Genomic DNA, 22,688 nt, shown 5'->3' with positions numbered 1-22,688 from the left:
AATACCTACCAGCTCATTGATGTGAAGTTGAATTAATCTGCCTAAAGCTTTGAAAACAAATGGCCAGATTTTCAAAGGCCAGATTCATGAACAGGCTCGCAACTGTGCACACTTAAGTATACACACTTCTTAAAGACATGTCTTGTGTGTAAGTGTTATAATACCCGAAGTATTTTAATGGAGTTGGTTGCTGAAAAAAGCAAGTATATATTTTAAATCCCAATCCTTCAAAAATTTATGCATATGAGTTTACATAATCAGACCCCTAACATTTACAATGTGCATTCATGGAGACAGATTTTGATAACCTATCCCATAAAGCCATTTAAATCCTAAAGTCTTAATAGCAATAATAATTCAACCTCTTTGTGAACTGTTTTGAGATCCTCAGATGAAAGATTACACAAGTGTTAAAGTACTTCACCTCTAAGTTTGTTGCATTTTAGTCACAGACAGGACACATTAGTATTTAAAGGAAATTTCTTCAGCACTGGTGACTCCTTTTGTAAATAATTATTTAAATGTTTGTACTAATAGAAAAATTTCAAAACACCAAGATTCATATGCTTGAAAAATGGTTCAGTATTTTGTTATGAAAAGTAAAATGTCAGATTCAAATATGAACTCATATGTAGGAAGCTTAGAAAAAAAGAGGGCCAGATTTTCAAAGGCCATCTTCATGCATAGACTTACAATTGTGCATGTTAGCGTACTTAAGGAACTTCCTGAAGCAATTTTGGAACCACTAGCAATTATCGTTGAGAATTTCAATATCTGGAAAAATACTGGAACAATCTGTAACACCTAGAGGCTAATAGGGTAATAAATCATACAATATCAGGGTTGGGAGGGACCTCAGGAGGTCATCTAGTCCAACCCCCTGCTCAAAGCAGGGGCAATCCCCAACTAAATCATCCCAGCCAGGGCTTTGTCAAGCCTGACCTTAAAGACTTTAAGGAAGAAGATTCCACCACCTCCCTAGGTAATGCATTCCAGTGTTTCACCACTCTCCTAGTGAAAAAGTTTTTCCTAATATCCAACCTAAACCTCCCCCACTGCAACTTGAGACCATTACTCCTCGTTCTGTCATCTGCTACCACAGAGAACAGCCTAGATATATCCTCTTTGGAACCCCCTTTCAGGTAGTTGAAAGCAGCTATCAAATCCCCCCTCATTCTTCTCTTCCGCAGACTAAACAATCCCAGTTCCCTCAGCCTCTCCTCATAAGTCATGTGTTCCAGTCCCCTAATCATTTTTGTTGCCCTCCACTGGATGCTTTCCAATTTTTCCACATCCTTCTTGTAGTGTGGGGCCCAAAACTGGACACAGTACTCCAGATGAGGCCTCACCAATGTCGAATGGATGGGAACGATCACGTCCCTCGATCTGCTGGCAATTCCCCTACTTATACATCGCAAAATGCCACTGGCCTTCTTGGCAACAACGGCACACGGTTGACTCATATCCAGCTTCTCGTCCACTGTAACCGCTAGGTCCTTTTCTGCAGAACTGCTGCCAAGCCATTCGGTCCCTAGTCTGTAGCGGTGCATGGGATTCTTCCGTCTTAAGTGCAGGACTCTGCACTCGTCCTTGTTGAACCTCATCAGATTTCTTTTGGCCCAATCCTCTAATTTCTCTAGGACCCTCTGTATCCTATCCCTACCCTCCAGTGTATCTACCTCTCCTCCCAGTTGAGTGTCGTCTGCAAACTTGCTGAGGATGCAATCTACACCATCCTCCAGATCATTTATGAAGATATTGAACAAAACCGGCCCAAGGACCGACCCTTTTGGCACTCCACTTGATACCCGCTGCCAACTAGACATGGAGCCATTGATCACTACCCGTTAGGCCTGACAATCTAGCCACCTTGCTATCCACCTTATAGACCATTCATTCAGCCCATACTACTTTAACTTACTGGCAAGAATACTGTGGGAGACTGTGTCAAAAGTTTTGCTAAAGTCAAGGAACAACATGTCCACTCTTTCCCCTCATCCACAGAGCCAGTTATCTCGTCACAGAAGGCAATTAGATTAGTCAGACATGACTTGCCCTTGGTAAATCCATGCTGACTGTTCCTGATCACTTTCCTCTCCTCTCAGTGCTTCAGAATTGATTCCTTAAGGACCCGCTCCATGATTTTTCCAGGGACTGAGGTGAGGCTGTCTGGCCTGTAGCTCCCCTGATCCTCCTTCTTCCCTTTTTTAAAGATGGGTACTACATTAGCCTTTTTCCAGTCGTCCGGGACCTCCCCCGATCGCCATGAGTTTTCAAAGATAATGGCCAATGGCTCCACAATCACATCCGCCAACTCCTTCTGCACTCTTGGATGCAGCGCATCCGGCCCCATGGACTTGTGCTCGTCCAGATTTTCTAAGTAGTCCCGAAGTACTTTTCTAAGTAGTCCAGATTTTCTAAGTAGTCACTTCTTTCTTCACAGAGGGCTGGTCACCTCCTCCCCATGCTGTGCTGCTCAGTGCAGCAGTCTGGGAGCTGACCTTGTTCGTGAAGACAGAGGAGAAAAAAACATTGAGTACATTAGCTTTTTCCACATCCTCTGTCACTAGGTAGCCTCCCTCATTCAGTAAGGGGCCCACACTTTCCTTGACTTTCTTCCTGTTGCTAATGTACCTAAAGAAACCCTTCTTGTTTCTCTTAACATCTCTTGCTAGCTGCAACTCCAGGTGTGATTTGGCCTTCCTGATTTCACTCCTGCATGCCTGACCAATATTTTTATACTCTTCCCTGGTCATTTGTCCAATCTTCCACTTCTTGTAAGCTTCTTTTTTGTGTTTAAGATCAGCAAGGATTTCACTGTTCAGCCAAGCTGGTCGCCTGCCATATTTATTATTCTTTCTACACATCAGGATGGTTTGTCCCTGTAACCTCAATAAGGATTCTTTAAAATACAGCCAGCTCTCCTGGACTCCTTTCCCCCTCATGTTATTCTCCCAGGGGATCCTGCCCATCAGTTCCCGGAGGGAGTCAAAGTCTGCTTTTCTGAAGTCCACGGTCTGTATTCTGCTGCTCTCCTTTCTACCCTGTGTCAGGATCCTGAACTCTACCATCTCATTGTCACTGCCTCCCAGGTTCCCATCCACTTTCGCTTTCCCTACTAATTCTTCCCGGTTTGTGAGCAGCAGGTCAAGAAGAGCTCTGCCCCTAGTTGGTTCCTGCAGCACTTGCACCAGGAAATTGTCCCCTACACTTTCCAAAAACTTCCTGGATTGTCTGTACACTGCTATATTGCTCTCCCAGCAGATATCAGGGTGATTGAAGTCTCCCGTAAGAACCAGGGCCTGTGATCTAGTAACTTCTGTTAGTTGCCAGAAGAACGCCTCGTCCACCTCATCCCCCTGGTCCGGTGGTCAATAGCAGACTCCCACCACGACATCACCCTTGTTGCTCATGCTTCTAAACTTAATCCAGAGACACTCAGGTTTTTCTGCAGTTTCACTGCTCTCTTACATACAATGCAACTCCCCCACCTTTTCTGCCCTGCCTGTCCTTCCTGAACAGTTTATATCCATCCATGACAGTACTCCAGTCATGTGAGTTATCCCACCAAGTCTCTGTTATTCCAATCACATCATAATTCCTTGACATCACCAGGACCTCCAGTTCTCCCTGCTTGTTTCCCAGGCTTCTTGTATTTGTGTATAGGCACTTGAGATAACTTGCTGTTTGTCCTGCTTTCTTAGTGTGAGGCAGGAGCCCTCCCCTTTCGTGCTCTCCTGCTCGTGCTTCCTCCCAGTATCCCATGTCCCCACTTATCTCAGGACTTCGGTCTCCTTCCGCCGGTGAACCTAGTTTAAAGCCCTCCTCACTAGGTTAGCCAGCCTGCTTGCGAAGATGCTCTTCCCTCTCTTCCTTAGGTGGAGCCCGTCTCTGCCTAGCACTCCTCCTTCTTGGAGCACCATCCCACGGTCAAAGAATCCAAAGCCTTCTCTCCGACACCACCTGTGTAGCCATTCATTGACTTCCACGATTCGACGGTCTCTACCCAGGCCTTTTCCTTCCACGGGGAGGATGGATGAGACCACCACTTACCCCTCAAACTCCTTTATCCTTCTTCCCAGAGCCACGTAGTCTGCAGTGATCCGCTCAAGGTCATTCTTGGCAGTATCATTGGTGCCCACATGGAGAAGCAGGAAGGGGTAGCGATCCGAGGGCTTGATGAGTCTCAGCAGTCTCTCCGTCACATCGTGAATCCCAGCTCCTGGCAAGCAGCAGACGTCTCGGTTTTCCCAGTCGGGGCGGCAGATAGATGACTCAGTCCCGCTGAGGAGAGAGTCCCCGACCACCACCACCCTCCTCCTCCTCCTCCTGGGAGTGGTGGTTGTGGAACCCCCATCTCTAGGACAGTGCATCTCATGCCTTCCAATCAGCGGAGTCTCCTTCTGCTCCCTTCCCTCAGATATATCATCTAGTCCATTCTCCGCATTAGTACCTGTGGAGAGAACATGAAAACGGTTGCTTACCTGTATCTGCGTTGCTGGTACATGGACGCTCCCCTTTCTTCTGGAGGCCACATTCTTCACCGTCCTCCTGTCCCCGCTGCGCAGCCTGCTCTGAATCTTCAGAACATTGTGCCCATAGAAGCATATCCTGACGCCTGTCCAGGAAATCTTCAGTTTCTCTTATGCAACGCAGGGTCGATACTGGTTTCTCCAGACCTTGAACCTTCTCTTCCAATATGGAGACCAGCTTACACTTCATACAGACAAAGTCCCTTCTGTCCTGTGGAAGAAAGACAAACATGGCACATCCAGTGCAGGTCACAACAGCTGAACACTCACCATCCATATTACCTTCCTTCTACGAGCTTCCTCAGGAGCTGTAGTAACTACTCAGAGAAACCGGCAAGATGTAAGCCTCAGTGGGCTCTCCCCAGGCGAACTCCTAGGCAAACTCCCTCTGTTAGCCTCTCTGCTGTTCGCCGCTCAGCTGGTTCGCAGCTGACTGACTTTTTATAACAGTCAGGCCCACTCAAGGCTCACCTGGAACAAAACACTCCCAATTCACTTTTCAAACCAACAACCAATCAAGCACACAGTCAAACTATCCCCACAACAGACACTCAGATACTCACCAACACAGCCTCCCTAATGCAGCCCTTAGCGTACCTCCTCTCAGACAGATCCCAGGCAAACTCCCTCTGTTAGCCTCTCTGCTGTTCGCTGCTCAGCTGTTATAAGTAATAGCCAACATGGATTTGTCAAGAACAAATCATGTCAAACCAAGCTAATTTCCTTCTTTGATAGGGTTACTGGCCTTGTGGATTGGGGGAAGGCTGCAGACATGAAATATCTTGCTATTCTTCAAAAAAAAGAACTAGATAAATTCATGGAGGATAGGTCCATCAATGGCTATTAGCCAGGATGGTGTCCCTAGACTCTGTTTGCCAGAAGCTGGGAATGGGCAAGGGAATGGTGCACCTGGCAGTGGCCACCGTTGGAAGACATGGTACTGGGCTAAATGGACCTTTGATCTGACCCAGTATGGCCGTTCTTATGATTTTAGTAAGACTTTTGACACAGACCCACATGACATTCTCATAAGCAAACTAGGGAAATGCGATCTAGATGAAATTACTCTAAGGGGCCACAAAACTGGCTGAACGACTGTACTTACTGTTCAACTGGTTGAACGACTGTTACAATGGTTTGCTGTGAAACTGGGAGGACATATCTAGTGGGGTCCTACAAGGTTCTAACCTGGGTCTGGTACTATTCAGTATTTTCTTTAATGACTTGTATAATGGAGTGGAGAGTATGCTTGTAAAATGAAAGGATAACCCCAAACCGGGAAGGGTTGCAAGCACTTTGAAGGACACGATTCAGACCTTGATAAATTGGAGAATTGGTCTGAAATCAACAGAATGAAATTCAATAAAAATTAGTTCGAAGTCCTACATTTAGGAAGGAAAAATCAAATGCACAACTACAAAATGGGGAATAACCGGCTAGGCTGTAGTATTGCAGAAGAGGCTCTGGGGATTATAGTGGATCACAAATTGAATATGAGCCAACAATATGACAGAATTATGAAAAAGGCTAATATTATTCTGGAGCATATTAAAAGGAGTGTCATATAACAGGCTGGGTCTACAACTAAAAGTTACAGCAAGCTAGCAATATTGCTCAAGGCAGTAAAAATTTCATGCCTTATGTGACATAGCTAGATTGCCCGTACCACCACTGTAGAGACAGCCAGATTGACAGCAGAATTCTTCCGTCGACCTGGCTACAATCTCTTGGAGAGGATGATTACTGACACTGAAAGAATAAAACCCTTCCACTGATGTAGGAATCATCTACGCTGCAGCCTCAGAACTGTGCTGTAGACATGACTTAAGACATGGGAGGTAATTGTTTCACTCTACTTGGCCCTAGTGACACCTCAGTTGGAGTATTCTGTCCGGTTTTGGGCGCCACATTAAGGGAATATATTAGAGAGTTCAGAGGTGAACAACAAATATGAAACCCTGACCTCTGAGGAAAGGTTAAACTGTGCATGTTTAGTCTTGAGAAGAGAAGACTGAGGGGAGACCTGATACCAGTGTTCAAATATGTTAAGGGCTGTTATAAAGAGGATGTGAACTTCACGTCCACTGAAGGTAGCACAAGTAGTAATGGGCTTAATCTACAGCAAGGGAGGAGATTTAGGTTAGGTATTATGAAACACTTTCTAACTATAAGAATAATTAAGTAATAGACTAAGTTACCAAGGAGGTTGTGGAATACCCATTACTGGAAATGTTTAAGATCAGGTTAGCACCTGTCAGGAATGGTCAGTCCTACCTCAGTCCACAGGGATAGACTTGATGACCTCTGAAGATTCCTCCCCCAGCCTTCTATGATTTTATTATTAATGTATAGATAAAGATTATCTAATTTTGTGGGTAGATTATTCAGCTACAACTGTCAAGCAAGCAGTTTCATATATTTCCCTATTTATGAGTAGCATAAGAAGAGCCCTTAATATTCACATTCTCAGAGGTGGTGGAGGAAACAAGGAAGAAGTGTCAAAAACCAAGCTTATGGAGTTAGAAAGTAAATTAACCTTTAACAGCTAGAGAACAGTTACAGTCACTGCATGTATTTTACATGTAAAGTGAAGAGCTTGGAAAGTTTCCTGTTGGACTGCAGCAAGAATATGAAATGTAATGAAGATCAGCTTAATTTGCTGCAGGATACAACAAGATACTCACTGTAATTTTGTAAGAACTTCATACTGGACCTTGTTACAGTGAGTTCAATTTGATTTTTTAATGTAATACAGTACATTTTTATAAACTGAACATTATCATTGCAGAAGAACATGCTAACTAAATGTTAGCAATTTATATTTTTATACATAATTATTTACTCTACTGTAGCTACTGTATGCAGATCTCAATATTAGTACATAAAATATTCATTTTACTTATATGAGGAGATGAGGATGAACCTAGAAGAGGTTTGAATATCAGAATGTCATATCTGCTGCACCTGTTTTCCCAAGAAATAATGAATTACACACTATAACCCAAAAAATAAACATTTAAATTGCAAAACTATAGTTTAAATTTACATCAATCATATTTTATGATCAGTTGTTGTGCATCTATAGTCAATGAAATTTGATCTAATCATGCTTATGGACATATAACCAACAGCCCGCAGCAGTTTCAACACCAGTTTTTCATATTTTGTATAAAATGGACTTAGACATATCTTCCATAAATGTTTTCAGTGCAATTCTGTCAATGAAGAAAATATAAAGTTAACTTTCAATTTTTATTTTATAGGATAAAAAACTTGCATTTGCCCTGCTGAAGTGTAAATAAGCTATTAGGTTTGTTGTGCTAATAAAAATTTCAAAGTTAGTCACTTAAACCAACTTTAACTGCCCTTATGGGCAGCAGCTCCCCTGTATTCACGGGTATTACTAGAATAGTTGAATACTGGGAAAAAACTTTAGAGGCAGAATAATCTACTTTTTGAAAATGAAGTTTTCAATGAACAGAAATTTTAAATTGAAAAAGTCAAAAGAAAACAGTCAAAGTTCTTATGATGTAGTCTTGAAATCGGTAAAACCATGTTTCAACACTATCATCCTCTCTCACATCCCTATGCTCTATCTGCTATTTCGCAATTATAACTTAAGAACATATGCTTTGATGGGTTATATGAAAATGCTCCATTATTTAATGAGATAAAGATTTAATAAGTTAGAAACTAATCTTTTTCAGTCAACTGTAAGGAACCAAAGGGAGAAGTGCACCTGAAATTATAAAAACGTGCTTGGCTAAGCATAAAATAATAACCTATACATTTTGGTTCAAAGACAGTTTGTAAAACTGCACACAGGATACTGCCTTACATATTTCGTCTCTGTTCTTTGTAGTTTACACCCAACAAACAAAAATTTAACAACTCTAAGGTAGCACTAAATAAAAGTGAGCTTCATTCAAATCTCAAATACCTGACTGCAAAGACCTACAGCTGGTCATTCAATGACAATTTAGCTCTTCATACCAAAAAAAATTTGGCTCACAAAAAATAAGTATAATAAACTCTTGGTAGAAGGTGCTCTCATGAGGCAACCTACCATATACTACTGCTAGGTAAGAGTTTCCAAAAAAAATTACATCCCATTTTCAGCACATTTTTCATAAACATGCAACTCACTATAAAATACAAAACACTTGGCTCTCAAGAACAGCTTTATAAAGACACACTGCATCAATAAAATTTTTTTTCTTTGTGATTAACTTTACATTGTAATAAGAACTGTATTTTCATGAATGTTTATATATCAGATTTCATATTATAATGTAGTAATAATTTGCTCTGTGTGAACATAATGTTCAGGAGGAAATATCTATACACATTAACATACTAGACTATTAAAAACTCATTCAGTTACAGAATTTTATTGATACAGTAGATTAATAAAAACTGATAGGGGAAGATAAAATGGATAGGGTATTCAGTACATTATTTAACACATTTTTAAAATTAAAATATTTTAAATCCTTTTTGAATTTTCAATGCCACTAGAAGTCCAGAAAAGCCTGGCATCAATACTGAGGTGTAAAGTGAATCAGACAACTTATTTCATAATTGGAATCTGTTGTATTATTCTATCGGCCATCGTTCACTGGTAAAAGAAAGTAATTTAGCACTTTGACGACAGGTGGGTGCTTAAAAGTAAACTCTAGATTAGATACAAAGGAAACAAAGATCAATCGTTTTCTTTCCCCCCCTCAACAAATAGTGGCAAAAGAAAATGGCACTATTTATTCAACTGATTTTTTTTTCACAGTTAAATGCCAAGGAGAGTACAAATATGAACACTGACAGATATTGCTTGAGATCCATTCTAACAAAAACTTTTTTCTTTTTTTAAATCAACAGATCTAATAAACAGTTGGGCACTGTCAGTTTAAAGCCACTGATAAAAGCTATACAAGCACTTCAGAAGTCAGAAACATTAAAAAAGGGCTATTTACAAGTTTCTTCTTTAGTTCATGTCTACAAAGGCAGCACACATTACACTTCACAAAAATCCACAGTTAATGATATCAACATGTGTGTGGCTAAAGCTTGTGACCTAGGGACTGCAAACGTAGGGGTAGTAAATGTAAAGTAAGTTTTTTTCTTCAGCAACCCCATTTTGTGCACCAACAGCTTCATTCAGCCTCAAGCTTCAAATTATGAGCATTCTTCAAAGCTTTCACCTTGGAACATGGATAATTACATGCTTCTTCATCGCCTCTCTCTTTTGGAAGTTCTGCGACGTACCTGTTATTGAAGAGAGAGTCAAGAGATTAAAAATAAATAAATAATTAAATTTAAAAATTGTATTTATAAAATGAAAAAAAAAAGCTGCACATACATTATTGTGAAAAAGTTCATGTATAAATGTATTCCATTATGGGAAAAATGTTGAGACTGACAATGAATTTACAGGTTTCAGAGTAACAGCCGTGTTAGTCTGTATTCGAAAAAAGAAAAGGAGTACTTGTGGCACCTTAGAGACTAACCAATTTATTTGAGCATGAGCTTTCGTGAGCTACAGCTCACTTCATCGGATGCACATATGTAAATATGAATTTACATAGTTCTTTATAACCTATGAAATGATAAATTTATAGGAGCTCCCTCGGTCTGTCTCCTTCTAGTATTACAAAAAACAAAACAAAACCCACCTTTCTGGGAGATACCAGTTACCAAAAACTGTAGATGAACAGTTCTTGGAATTGGCCCAAATAGTAAATTTGATTCTTATAAGTTATGCTTTTCAGCAATTACATCTGTTCTATAGTATTGTGGCATTGTTTGCAGTTCCCCAGTTTACATTGAGATTTGCAATTATAGGAGGAATTAAATCCTGTGCTTAGATACAAAAATGTTAGTCTATCGTTCCCAAATTTAAAACAAAAAACTAATTCTTAAGAAAGGCAGGAAAGAAATAAAGACTGAATTTTCTGAAAATTACAAATAAATCTAAAGTTTGAAGGAACTAAAAATACCTATTTAAAATTAAAACTTGGTATCGTGTATTCCTTGCATCTACCAAGCCTAAAATTCATAGAAGTAACAAGCCTTAAACTTGGCACAATTACAGATACTGGTAATATCTCAGAACTTAAATTATTGAAATTATCTGTCATAGCAGTTTCAATGTATGCTGTAGAAGCAAACTGAGAAAACAGTACGAACCAGAAAGAAATACTATTTTCTACATCTACTTCTAAGGCCTGTAAGGACTCTTGCAGACTTTCTAAACTCAGCAGGCAGGTACTCAGGGATTGCTTAGCAGCTCTTTGACAAATGGGAACTAGAGGGAAAAAACAGTTACTCACATTTTCGTAACTGTTGTTCAAGATGTGTTGCTCATGTCCATTCCATTGTAGGTGCACATGTGCCCACGTGCACGGTCATCTGAGATTTTTGCCTTAATGGTATCCATATGGCCGGCTGTGTCACCCCCTTGAGTGCCACGCTCATGTGCTGGTACATCAGGCGCTGCTGGCCCTATGCCCTCTCAGTTCCTTCTTGCCGACAACTCCAACACAGAGGGGCCGGAGGGTGGCTAATGGAATGGACATGAACAACACATCTCAAAGAACAACAGTTGCGAAAAGGTGGGTAACCATTTTTTCTTCGAGTGCTTTCTCATGCTGATTCTACTGTAGGTGACTCACAAGCAGAATCTTTGGAGTGGGCTCAGAGTTCACAGCTTCGCAGATTGTAGCACACCTCTGCCAAAGCCAGTGTTGTCACAAGTTTGCTTGGTCAGTGCATAATGCAACACGAACATGTGAATGGAAGACCAGGTCGCGGCCTAACAGATTTCTTGCACTGGCACCTGTGCTGAGAACGCTGCCGATGATGCCCATGCCCTAGTCATGTTACAATTGCTGGAGGGGGTATCTTAGCCAGCTCATAGCAGTAACGGATGCAGGCCGTGATCCTCTGTGCAGACACAGGGTGACCTTTCATCCTATCTGCCACTGTGACGAACAGCTGCATTGACTTACGGAATGGTTTTGTTCTATGTAGAAAGCCAGTGCCCACCTGCCACCCAGGGTGTGAAGCCTTCATTCCTCATATCCGATGCATGGGGCTTCGGGCAGAGGACCAGTAAAAATATATCCTGGCCAGTATGAAACTGGGACACAACCTTGGGCAGGAACGCCAAGTGAGGACGCAGCTTAACCTTCTCCTTGAAAAAAAACCATACAGGGTGGTTCCAAAGTGAGCACCCTGATCTCCAACACCCTATGGGTCGATGTTATAGCGACCAAAAAGGAGACCTTCCAGGACAGGAGGAGGAGGGAACAGGAAGCCAAGGGTTTGAAGGGAGGACCTGAGAGTCTGGAAAGCACAAGGTTCAAGTCCCAAGGGGGAACTAGCTCCTGGACATGTGGGTAGAGGCATTCCAGCCCTTTCAAGGAAGGCACCGTCATAGGATGGGTGAAGAGGGACCCACCCTGGACCAGGGGGTGCTGAGATGGCCGCTAGGGGGACCCTTAACAGAGGAAAAGGACAACACTTGAAGTTTCAAATGCAACAAGTAATCCAGGATGTCCTACAGCCAGGCTTGCTCAGCCCAAAGATGCCTCTCCAAGGCCCAGCACTCTAACCTTTTCCGCTTCGCCAGATAGGTTGCCCTGATCAAGGGTTTTCTGCTGCCGAGCAACACCCGCTGAACATGGGCCGAACACGCTCTTTCGTCCACATTCAGCCACCCCGTCAGGTGCAGCGCAGCCAGGTTCGGATGCAGCAGGTTGCTGTGGTTCTGTGATGGCAGATCCGGTCGAAGGCGCAGCAGGAGAAGGGCTGCTGTCGATAGGTCCAAACCAGTGCTGACAGGACCATGAGGCTGACTCTCCCTCTATCCTGTCTGATCTGCACCAGAACACCTGTGAATCAATAGCACTGGTGGAAAGGCACACATGAGCACTCCCCATCCACGGAATGAGGAAGGCGTCCAAAGGAGCTCTTGTCCAGACCTTGGAAGAAGCAAAACTGGTGGCACTTTCTGTTCTGCCTGGACATGAACAGGTCCACCTGGGGAGTTCCCCACTGTTGGAGAATATCAACCTGACCACCTCTGGATGGAGGGACCATTCATGGCAAGATGAGAAGGTCCTGCTGAGGCGATCTGCAATGACATTCCTGGAGCCAAGCAGATGGGCGGCAATCAAATGAATGGCGTACCACACACAGAAGCCCATAGGCTTAGCGCCTCCTGACAAAAGACTGAGGATCTGACCCCTCCCCGCCTTTTGATGTAGTACATCACAGCAGTATTGTCAGCCAGGACTCTGTACCACCTTGCCTTTCAGGTGGGGCAAGAACGCCTGGCAGGCCAGGCGAACTGCTCTGAGTTCCCTGACATTGACATGGAGGGCCAGATCGTCCTGCAGCCAGCAGCCCTGGCTGAGTTCACCCAGGTGGGCTCCCCAGCCCAGATTTGAGAGGTCTGAGAACAGGATCAGTGACTGGAAAGGGGCCGCAAAGGGAACCCTCTGCAACACCGACTTGGGGTCCAACCACCAACTCAGGGACGAAAGGATGTGGCTCGGTACTGTGACCACTCGGTCCAGGGAATATTTGTTGGGGATATAGACCGAGGCCAATCACACCTGCAGCGGCCGCAGATGAAATCGAGCATTACTGACCACGTACGTGCTCATGCCCATGTGCCCCACCAGATGCAGACATGTGTGGGATGTGGTGAGTGGGTGCCTTCTTAACTGGCAAATCAAGCCTGCCATGGCCTGAAACCAAGCTTCTGCAATGAAGGCTCTCGTCCATGTGGAGTCGAGAACAGCCCCGATGAACTCTATGTGTTGGACTGGCATGAACATGGACTTGTGTGTTTATTAACAGACCCAGGTTGCAGGAGGTGGAGCGCACCAAGCGAAGACTTCTCTGTATCTTATCTGGAGAGCCAGCCCTTCATGAGCCAGTTGTTGAGATACAGAAACAGGTGGACCCTCCGACATCTGAGGTTAGTGACCACAAGCACCATGCACTTTGTTAACACCCTCGGCGCTGAAGAGAGGCCAAACGGTAGTGCCATGAACTGGAAAGGGTGCCCACCCACTACAAAACGGAAGAAGCGCCTGTGGCCTGGGAATATAGAAATGTGGAAGTAAGTGTCCTTCAAGTCGACAGCAGTGTGCCAGTCTCTTGGATCCAGGGAGGGGATGATGGAGGCCAGGGAGACCATGCGAAACTTCAACTTCTTGAGAGACATGTTGAGGCTGCACAGGTCCAGGATGGGTCTGAGGTCCCCTTTCAGAATTAGGAAGTACTGGGAGTAGAATTACTTTCCTTTCTTGTCCCAAGGAACCTCCTCCACAGCCCCCAGACGCAGGGGGTGGGAGGAAGCGGACAAAAATTGTGGGATATAGCCCTGCAATATTATGTCCAGGACCTAGAGGTCTGACGTAACCCACAACCAGGCCAAGTGGAGGGGAACAGCAGTTCAGGAAAGGTAGCGAACCCAGGAAATTGGCTGGGGCATTGCTCTCAATTGTGCCATCAAAACAAGCGTTTCTGCACTGCAGAATGCTTGGTCTGTCTGACTTGCACAGGCGAGTGGGAGGTAGAAGGGAGGCAACGACCAAAAACAGTGCCCCTGTCCCTCCTTCTCACGGGTCCGGGCGAGACTGCCATGATCTCGACAGTGGGGGCAGCTGGAATGGCTTACGCTCCAGTTGCAGTGTGTGGCTACCCAATGAATGGAGATGGCCTTGGTGTCCTTCACCTCGTGCAGCCTTGCATCAGTCTGCTTGGAAAACAGATCGTTCCGATCAATGGGAAGGTCTTGGATAGAGGTCTGCATCTCTTGGGAGAGACCAGTGACTTGAAGCCAGGAGCTGTACCTCATAACCATCATGGATGCCACCACCCTGGCTGCTGAGTCCTCCGAGTCCCACGCCATCTGAAGAGCAGAGCAGGCCGCCGAGGTGCGCTCCTGAACCAGAGTAACAAACTCCTGGGCTCAGTCCTGTGAGAGGGACCTCTTGAATTTATGGAGAAAGTCCCATAAACTGAAGATGTAGCAGCCCAGGAGGGCCTGGTGATTCACCACCCGAAGTTGTAGACTTGCAGTGGAATAAATGTTTCTTCCGAACAAGTCAAGTCTTTTGGCCTCCTTATTTTGTGGGGTGGAGTTGGTGTGCCCCTGCTTCTCTTTTTCATTGGCCGCAGAGACCACCAGCGAGCCAGGAGGAGAGTGGGTATAGAGATATTCAAAGCTTTTGGCCAGCACGAAGTACTTCTTCTCGGCCTGCTGTGAGGTGGAAGGGCATCTACCTGATGCCTCTGGCAATTTTCAAGACCCCTGTGTGCACGGGTAGTGCAATATGGGTATGGGTGGAGGCTGACAGCACGCTGAAGAGAGTGTCCTCTTCCTCAGCCATCTCATCCACTTGCAGGCCCAGGTTGTCAGCCACCTGCCGGAACAAGGCCTAGTGGTCCTTCAAGTCGTCGGGCGGGCTGGCACTGAAGGGCCCAGTGACTGCCTTGTCGGGATGACTAGGAGTACTGAACCGATGGATGGTGGGCTTGTTCCTCCTCCGCTGGGGAGGATGGGTAAGGTGTAGGTGCAGCCTCCTGAACCTCGGACACTGGGTGTGCCTCCAGCATGGGGCCTGGTGCCGATGATCACTGCTCCGCAGCTGCAGCCGACAAGTGAGCCGAGGGGGGGCAACACCATGACTGGACCCCCCCAGGTGTTCCATCATGACCACTGAGCAGCCACTGTCCTGGTTGTCACTGTCCCAATGCCGCCACTAGCTCGAATGCCCAGTATCGCCGCTCAGATCAGGGCGATGGGCTGAAACGCCATTCAGTTGCTGATGAGCCACCCTCTAGAGACCATGGAAAGGCTGTCAAGGCCTGAGTTTGCCTCAAGACCACCAACACTGGAGACAGGTGCCCTGGGGACCGGTACCAATGGCACGGTGAACGGGTGTAGTGTCAGGGAGATTAGAAGCAGGAGGGAGATCATTCCCACAGTGTTGGTGACTGGGAATAGCGTCTGGGACTATGACTGACTTTGATAATAGGCGGACTAGCAGCTTTCCCTTGGTGAATCACATCACAACAGCAGCGACTGCGACGCCAGAGACTGAAGATAATTTTGTGATGATCTAGATGATGGTACTGGCACCCGTTGGTCTGGAGGTGGAGAGCACGCCATTGTCTCGAGGGATCGGCAGTGCTCCACTGCTCCCTGGGAAACCTTATTGACTGGCTTGGGGAGCCTTACTCAAGGCGTGCAGCACTGGCTGTGCTGTAAGCACAGACGGAGGTTTGAGCTCGTTTGGTGCCTGAGTTCGAGAAGGTGTTGGTGCCAGCAGGACAGTCGGTCCTGTACCACTCACTGGAGTCAGAGGAGGACATTTCCACAGGCTAAAGGCCTCAGCAGGGGATGGTCAACTGTGGGGCTCCAGCATGGGTGGATAATTCAGGGCAGGCTCCTTGTTCACTGCCACCTTCGTCGGCGCCGGGGAGCTGTGGTTTTTAGCCCTCTTCTTAGGAACCAGTGACAAAGAACAGTGCCCGGTAGGCACCTTGGTGCATTTCGCACTGATGTCGAGGTGCTGGGTGACTCATGACGGGCCAGCTCTGATCCTGGGCAGATTTCATAAGGAGAGCCCTGAGTCTGATATCCCTCTCCTTCTAGGTGCGAGGCCGAAAGTTCTTACAAATCTGGCACCTCTCTTTAACGTGCGCTTCCCCCAGGCACTTGAGGCAGCTGCCATGGGGGTCGCTAACAGGCATAGGCCTGTTACAGGAATCGCAGGGCTTAAAGCCCAGAGATGGGGACATGCCCGGTGAAGTCCCCACTGGGACCCAACTCTAACTACAACACTTAACAAATACTTCACAGTAAAGATAACTATGTACAAGCCTAAGGGCACAAAGTCCAAGATAAGGAAAACCAAAAGTCTTTGACAAGCAAGGAAAGGCACTCCAACTGACCACCATGGGGGGTAAGAAGGAACTGAGAGTGCGTAGGGCCAGCAGCGCCTGATATACCAGGACGTGAGCGCGGCACACAAGGGGGTGACACAGCCAGCCCTACAGATACTGCAAAGGCAAAAATGTCCGATGACCGCACACGTGGGCATGCCTGCACCTACAATGAAATCAACATGAGCAAGCACTCGAAGAAGAACTTTTGTTCAATTTACTGAGCTCCATAAATATAGGTTTCAGAGTAGCAGCTGTGTTAGTCTGTATTCGCAAAAAGAAAAGGAGTACTTGTGGCACCTTAGAGACTAACCAATTTATTTGAGCATAAGCTTTCGTGAGCTACAGCTCACTTCATTGGATGCATTCAGTGGAAAATACAGTGAGGAGATTTATAGACACACAATATGAAAAAATGGGTGTTATCATACACATTGTAAGGAGAGTGATCACTCAAGATGAGCTATTACCAGTGGGGAGGGGCGAAGAAAACCTTTTGTAGTGATAATCAAGGTGGGCCATTTCCAGCAGTTAACAGGAACGTCTGAGGAATGGGGAGGGGGGGTGGGGGGGGAAATAAACATGGGGAAATAGATTTACTTTGTATAATGACACATCCACTCTCAGTCTCTATTCAAGCCTAAGTTAATTGTATCCAGTTTGCAAATTAATTCCAATTCAGCAGTCTCTTGCTGGAGTCTGTTTTTGAAGTCTTTTTGTTGTAATATTGCGACCTTTAGGTCTGTAATCGAGTGATCAGAGAGATTGAAGTGTTCTCCAACTGGTTTATGAATGTTATAATTCTTGACATCTGATTTGTGTCCATTTATTCTTTTACGTAGAGACTGTCCAGTTTGACCAATGTACATGGCAGAGGGGCATTGCTGGCACATATCACATTTGTAGATGTGCAGGTGAACGAGCCTCTGATAGTGTGGCTGATGTGATTAGGCCCTATGATGGTGTCCCCTGAATAGATATGTGGACACAGTTGGCAACAGGCTTTGTTGCAAGGATAGGTTCCTGGGTTGGTGGTTCTGTTGTGTGGTTGCTAGTGAGTATTTGCTTCAGGTTGGGGGGCTGTCTGTAGCCAAGGACTGGCCTGTCTCCCAAGATTTGAGAGAGTGATCGGTCGTCCTTCAGGATAGGTTGTAGATCCTTGATGATACGTGGGAGAGGTTTTAGTTGGGGGCTGAAGGTGATGGCTAGTGGTGTTCTGTTATTATCTTTGTTGGGCCTGTCCTGTAGTAGGTGACTTCTGGGTACTCTTCTGGCTCTGTCAATTTGTTTCTTCACTTCAGCAGGTGGGTATTGTAGTTGTAAGAATACTTGATAGAGATCTTGTACGTGTTTGTCTCTGTCTGAGGGGTTGGAGCAAATGCGGTTGTATCGTAGAGCTTGGCTGTAGACGATGGATTGTGTGGTGTGGTCTGGGTGAAAGCTGGAGGCATGTAGGTAGGAATAGCGGTCAGTAGGTTTCCGGTATAGGGTGGCGTTTATGTGACCATTGCTTATTAGCACTGTAGTGTCCAGGAAGTGGATCTCTTGTGTGGACTGGTCCAGGCTGAGGTTGATGGTGGGATGTAAATTGTTGAAATCATGGTCACCTACTACAGGACAGGCCCTACAAAGATAATAACAGAACGCCACTAGTCATCACCTTCAGCCCCCAACAATTTCCCCCCCGCTCTCCTGCTGGTAATAGCTCATCTTAAGTGATCACTCCCCTTACAGTGTGTATGATAACACCCATTTTTTCATGTTGTGTGTATATAAATCTCCTCACCGTATTTTCCACTGAATGCATCTGATGAAGCGAGCTGTAGCTCACAAAAGCTTATGCTCAAATAAATTGGTTAGTCTCTAAGGTGCCACTAGTACTCCTTTTCTTTATATAAATATAGCTATATTTTACCTACAAAGAACCTTACAATGGCTAGACAGTTGATGTTTAGAAAAGCTGGACGAGCACAAGTCCATGGGGCCGGATGCACTGCACCGGAGTTGGCGGATGTGATTGCAGAGCCATTCACCATTATCTTTGAAAACTCATGGCGATCGGGGGAAATCCTGGACAACTGGAAAAAGGCTAATGTAGTGCCCGTCTTTAAAAAAGAGAAGGAGGAGGATCCGGGAAACTACAGGCCAGTCAGCCTCACCTCAGTCCCTGGGAAAATCATGGAACAGGTCCTCAAGGAATCAATTCTGAAGCACTTAGAGAAGAGGAAAATGATCAGGAACAGTCAGCATGGATTCACCAAGGGCAAGTCATGCCTGACTAATCTAATTGCCTTCTATGACGAGATAACTGGCTCTATGGATGAGGGGAAAGAGGTGGACGTATTGTTCCTTGACTTTAGCAAAGCTTTTGATATGGTCTCCTACAGTATTCTTGCCAGTAAGTTAAAGTAGTATGGGCTGGATGAATGGTCTATAAGGTGGATAGAAAACTGGCTAGATTGTCGGGCTCAACGGGTAGTGATCAATGGCTCCATGTCTAGCTGGCAGCCAGTATCAAGTGGAGTGCCCCAAGGGATAGTCATCGGGACGGTTTTGTTCAACAGGGAGAATCTTTTTACGAGTTTTTACAGTGCCTAGCACAATGGGGCCATGGCTCCATAACTGGGGCTTCCATGTGCTACTGCAATACAGATACTAAATTATACTTTGAGTTCAATGGGCTAAATAGTTCCCCAGAAACCAAATCTCTAAAGACCCAATAAACTCCTCAGGATCCAGGGGCTGTTGGCTGCATCTCTCTTCTGACGTATGAGGTTTCCAATTCTGGAGATGAATGCAGTCAACCACATATTCAAGGATGTTCAGTGGCTCCCCAATACCCTGTAATTTAGGGTCATTCCGGGACTTCACTGAGCTGCTTAATATTTTCCAACACCAGCAAACTTCATTCTTACTGAGCTGGTTAAGTACTTGAGCATTTTTTGCTTAAAAGCATTAGCATTTAAAATGGTAAGTATATAAAACTAAGCCATAAGTGTTAAATTATCTTAGTTTGAAGTCTGTTTGCTTGGCACATCATAGTAGTTGAAACTTTCCTAACGTGCAGAGTTCCTCAGCTTCAGAGGACAAGGCAAATGAAAGTTTTTCAGATGTAGTGGGGAAAGAGCTGCCAAATTCCTTTAAAGTTTAAAGGACAATATGGAATGTAGGTGAGGAAGGAATGGGGCTTAAAAAAATAAAAAGGAAATACACTGATCCAGGGAGTGACTCCAATCTTAATTTTTATTCTGGCCACTCATTGTCCATCTTCCATAATAAATTATACAGTCCTGAAAGACCTTTATTCCAGCTCAAAAACTACAGACTCCTCTCTTTCTATAACTCAGGAATTTAACTTGCAAACCTTCCCATCTCCTACTGAATTTAGGAGCCAGGCACCACACAAAAGTTGATGTCCCCAGTATATCTAATCTTAACTATTAAGGATCATTTTTTTTCCTGGAAGAAAACTAGGAAATACGTATTTAAAAATTGTTAATTTAGAGAGAAGGTTGCTTATATAATAAAATCCTTATGCAAATATACATGCTTTAGCATTGCCATTAAAAAAATCAAAGTTAAAATGACAAAAGCTAAATTCCACAAATATTTTATTACTCTTATATTTCACACATTCAGCTAGTGACATTGATCATTTTTTATTCAGAAATGTCAAAATGTTTCATTTCAGGGCATTAATCTGCATATACCTGAGCCACTGCAATACTTCATGGGAGTTACTGATCAGGTCGTGTCCCCAATTTTCCAAGGGCTAGGTTCCCCAACTGAACCATATTTCCCACAATCACAGGACTCCCAGAATGTCTGACAATCTCTCCTTTCCTCTGGCCCACGTGCATCATAGGAATCCCATGACTGTGATGTATCACAGGAGATGCCGTTTGGCTGGGGTGTTCTGCCCATGGAGAAGAAAGGAGGTAAGAAGCACATGAATTACAACTCTCGTGAGGCATCACAGCAGCTCAGGCACATGCTGAGATTAATACTGTCTTGAAACAAAATTTTGTTTAAATTTTCCCTACAGAAAATTGAAAGTGTCTGACAAAAATCGACAATTTCCCATACAAAATTTCAATTTTGCAGAATTCCTGTTTTTCACCAAAAAAACACTCACGGATATTCTCACCAGCTCTACTTGTAAGTATATCTTGAGAGCTAAAATATACACTATCAGAATGTGAAAAGTGAGTTTTTGCTCATCAACATTAGGCATACAGAAAGGTACCACCCAGATCTACAGAACACATTTTAAACATGTATCTTACACTGATCGTGGAAACTTCCTCTTCCTCCATTACTTCTTCTTGGGGAATGTCATCACTGATAGGAGAACTACCCTGAAATATATCCATCTCTTCACTAGATTCATTTTCTTTACTTGCTGCTTGTTTGGTGCGTCCAGCACGACTAAAATTAAAAATCACAGATTAATGTTACAGCACATGGGTCTTTAAGCACATAAATAAACTCTGCAATGGAAAAACACTTCCAGCTAGCCTTTTAAACAGTTGTTCTTAATATGCTTCCTGTAAAACTTCTACTCTAAGTGCCCACCTACTTTTATCTGTAACCAGAGGGTAGAAATTCTATTAGGCTGAGTGATTTTGCAAACAAAATTACTCCAGGATAATATATCAGGAGTAAAACACATTTATGAGGCCAGACCATTAATATGTTTGGGACTATTTATGTTGCAATTAAATTGGATATATTTTTCTTTCTAACACCTTAAGTCAAATTGCAGGCCAAGGGGTGGGGTTTTTTTTCGTATCAATAACCCTTATGAAAAGATAGATGTATCTCAGGTATATTTTTGGTTTCATGGTTCTCGGGTACAGCACTGGTTTTGTGGTAAAATGAAAGACAAAAACACCGTATATCTCATGGGAAAACACTTTTCACAAAGCAATCACTCCATATGTGATCTTTCAATACTTATCCTCAAGGGAAACCTGCACAACACCTTCAAAAGGCAAGCTTAGGAACTTAGCTAGACTCCAAAAAACATGGAGTTAACAGTCACTGGTTTTATGGCTGATTACAACAATTTGTAATATACCACACGGCCTGCTATCCTTAATTGCCCACTTCAAACCCTTTACGCATAACACTAATCCCCAATTGCCCATATCATTTCGAGTGGCCACCTCCAAAATGCATGAACCCTTCTGCTTAGCAATCTGATTTTTTCCTTCCTAAGTGAAGTACTTTGCACTTCTCTTTATTGAATTTCATATTAATTCTCCAATTTGTCAACGTCCTTTGGAATGCTACTCCTGTCCTCCAAAGTGTTTGCAACCCATCCCAGTTTGGGGTCATCCACACATGCATGCTCGCCACTCCATTATCCAAGTCATTTTTGAAAATACTGAATAGTATCAGACCCAGGACTCACCCCTGCAAGTCCTCACTAGATAAATCCTCCCAGTTTGACAGTGAACCATTAATAACTACTCTTTCAGTATGATCATTCAACCAGTTGCTCACCCACCTCTAGTAATTTCATTTAGACTACATTTCCCTAATTTGCTTATGAGACTGTCACGTGGGACTGTGTCAAAAGCCTTACTAAAATCAAGATATACCATGTTTACTGTTTCTCTCCTATCCAACAGGCCAGTAAGGTTGGCTTGGCATAATTTGTTCCTGACAAATCCATACTGTTATGGATTATACAATTATACAATCCTTATATCCCTATTATTCCCTAGGTACTTATAAACTGATTGTTTATTCCAGTATCTTCCCAGGTATTGAAGTCAGGCTCACTGGTCTATAATTCCATGTATCCTTTCTTCCCGTTTTTAAAGATAGGTATTATGCTCACCTTTTTCCAGTCCTCTGGGATCTCACCCATCCTCCATCAGTTCTCAAAGATAATTATTAGAGGTTCTGAGATTGCTTCAGCTAGTTCCTTAAATACCCTAGGATGAATTTCATCAAGCCCTGCCAACTTGAATACATCTCACTTATCTAAATATTCTTTAATCTGTTATTTTCCTATTTTGGTTTGCCCTCCTTTCCCCTTGTTGTTAATATTAATTGTGTTGAACTTCTGGTCACCATTAACCTTTTTAGTGAAGACTGAAGCAAAACAGCCCTTCTTGATGTCATCAGTTATTAGCTCTCCTTCCCTGGAAAGTAGAGGACCTACACTTTCCTTAGTTTCTCTTG

The 22,688-nt window shown here is 44.0% G+C and overlaps 1 protein-coding gene across 8 annotated transcripts in view; it reads right to left on the bottom strand.

Moving 5' to 3' along the window:
* Positions 1 to 7,297: 7,297 nt before the first annotated feature.
* Positions 7,298 to 22,688, bottom strand: part of PDS5B (PDS5 cohesin associated factor B) — a 257,905-nt gene continuing 242,514 nt past the window's right edge. For all 8 annotated transcript variants that reach the window (XM_073341612.2, XM_073341603.2, XM_073341649.2 and 5 more), the window contains 2 exons: positions 20,780 to 20,921; positions 7,298 to 9,794 (listed from right to left, as the gene is read on the bottom strand). In XM_073341612.2, coding sequence (XP_073197713.1) covers positions 9,759 to 9,794; positions 20,780 to 20,921 — 178 coding nt within the window. In that variant the 3' untranslated portion in view covers positions 7,298 to 9,758. The remainder of the gene's footprint in view (positions 9,795 to 20,779; positions 20,922 to 22,688) is intronic.

Source organism: Lepidochelys kempii, chromosome 1 (genome assembly GCF_965140285.1).
Source record: "Lepidochelys kempii isolate rLepKem1 chromosome 1, rLepKem1.hap1, whole genome shotgun sequence".
In the NCBI taxonomy this organism is placed as follows: domain Eukaryota; kingdom Metazoa; phylum Chordata; order Testudines; family Cheloniidae; genus Lepidochelys; species Lepidochelys kempii.
This window is presented reverse-complemented; position numbering and strand designations above follow the sequence as displayed.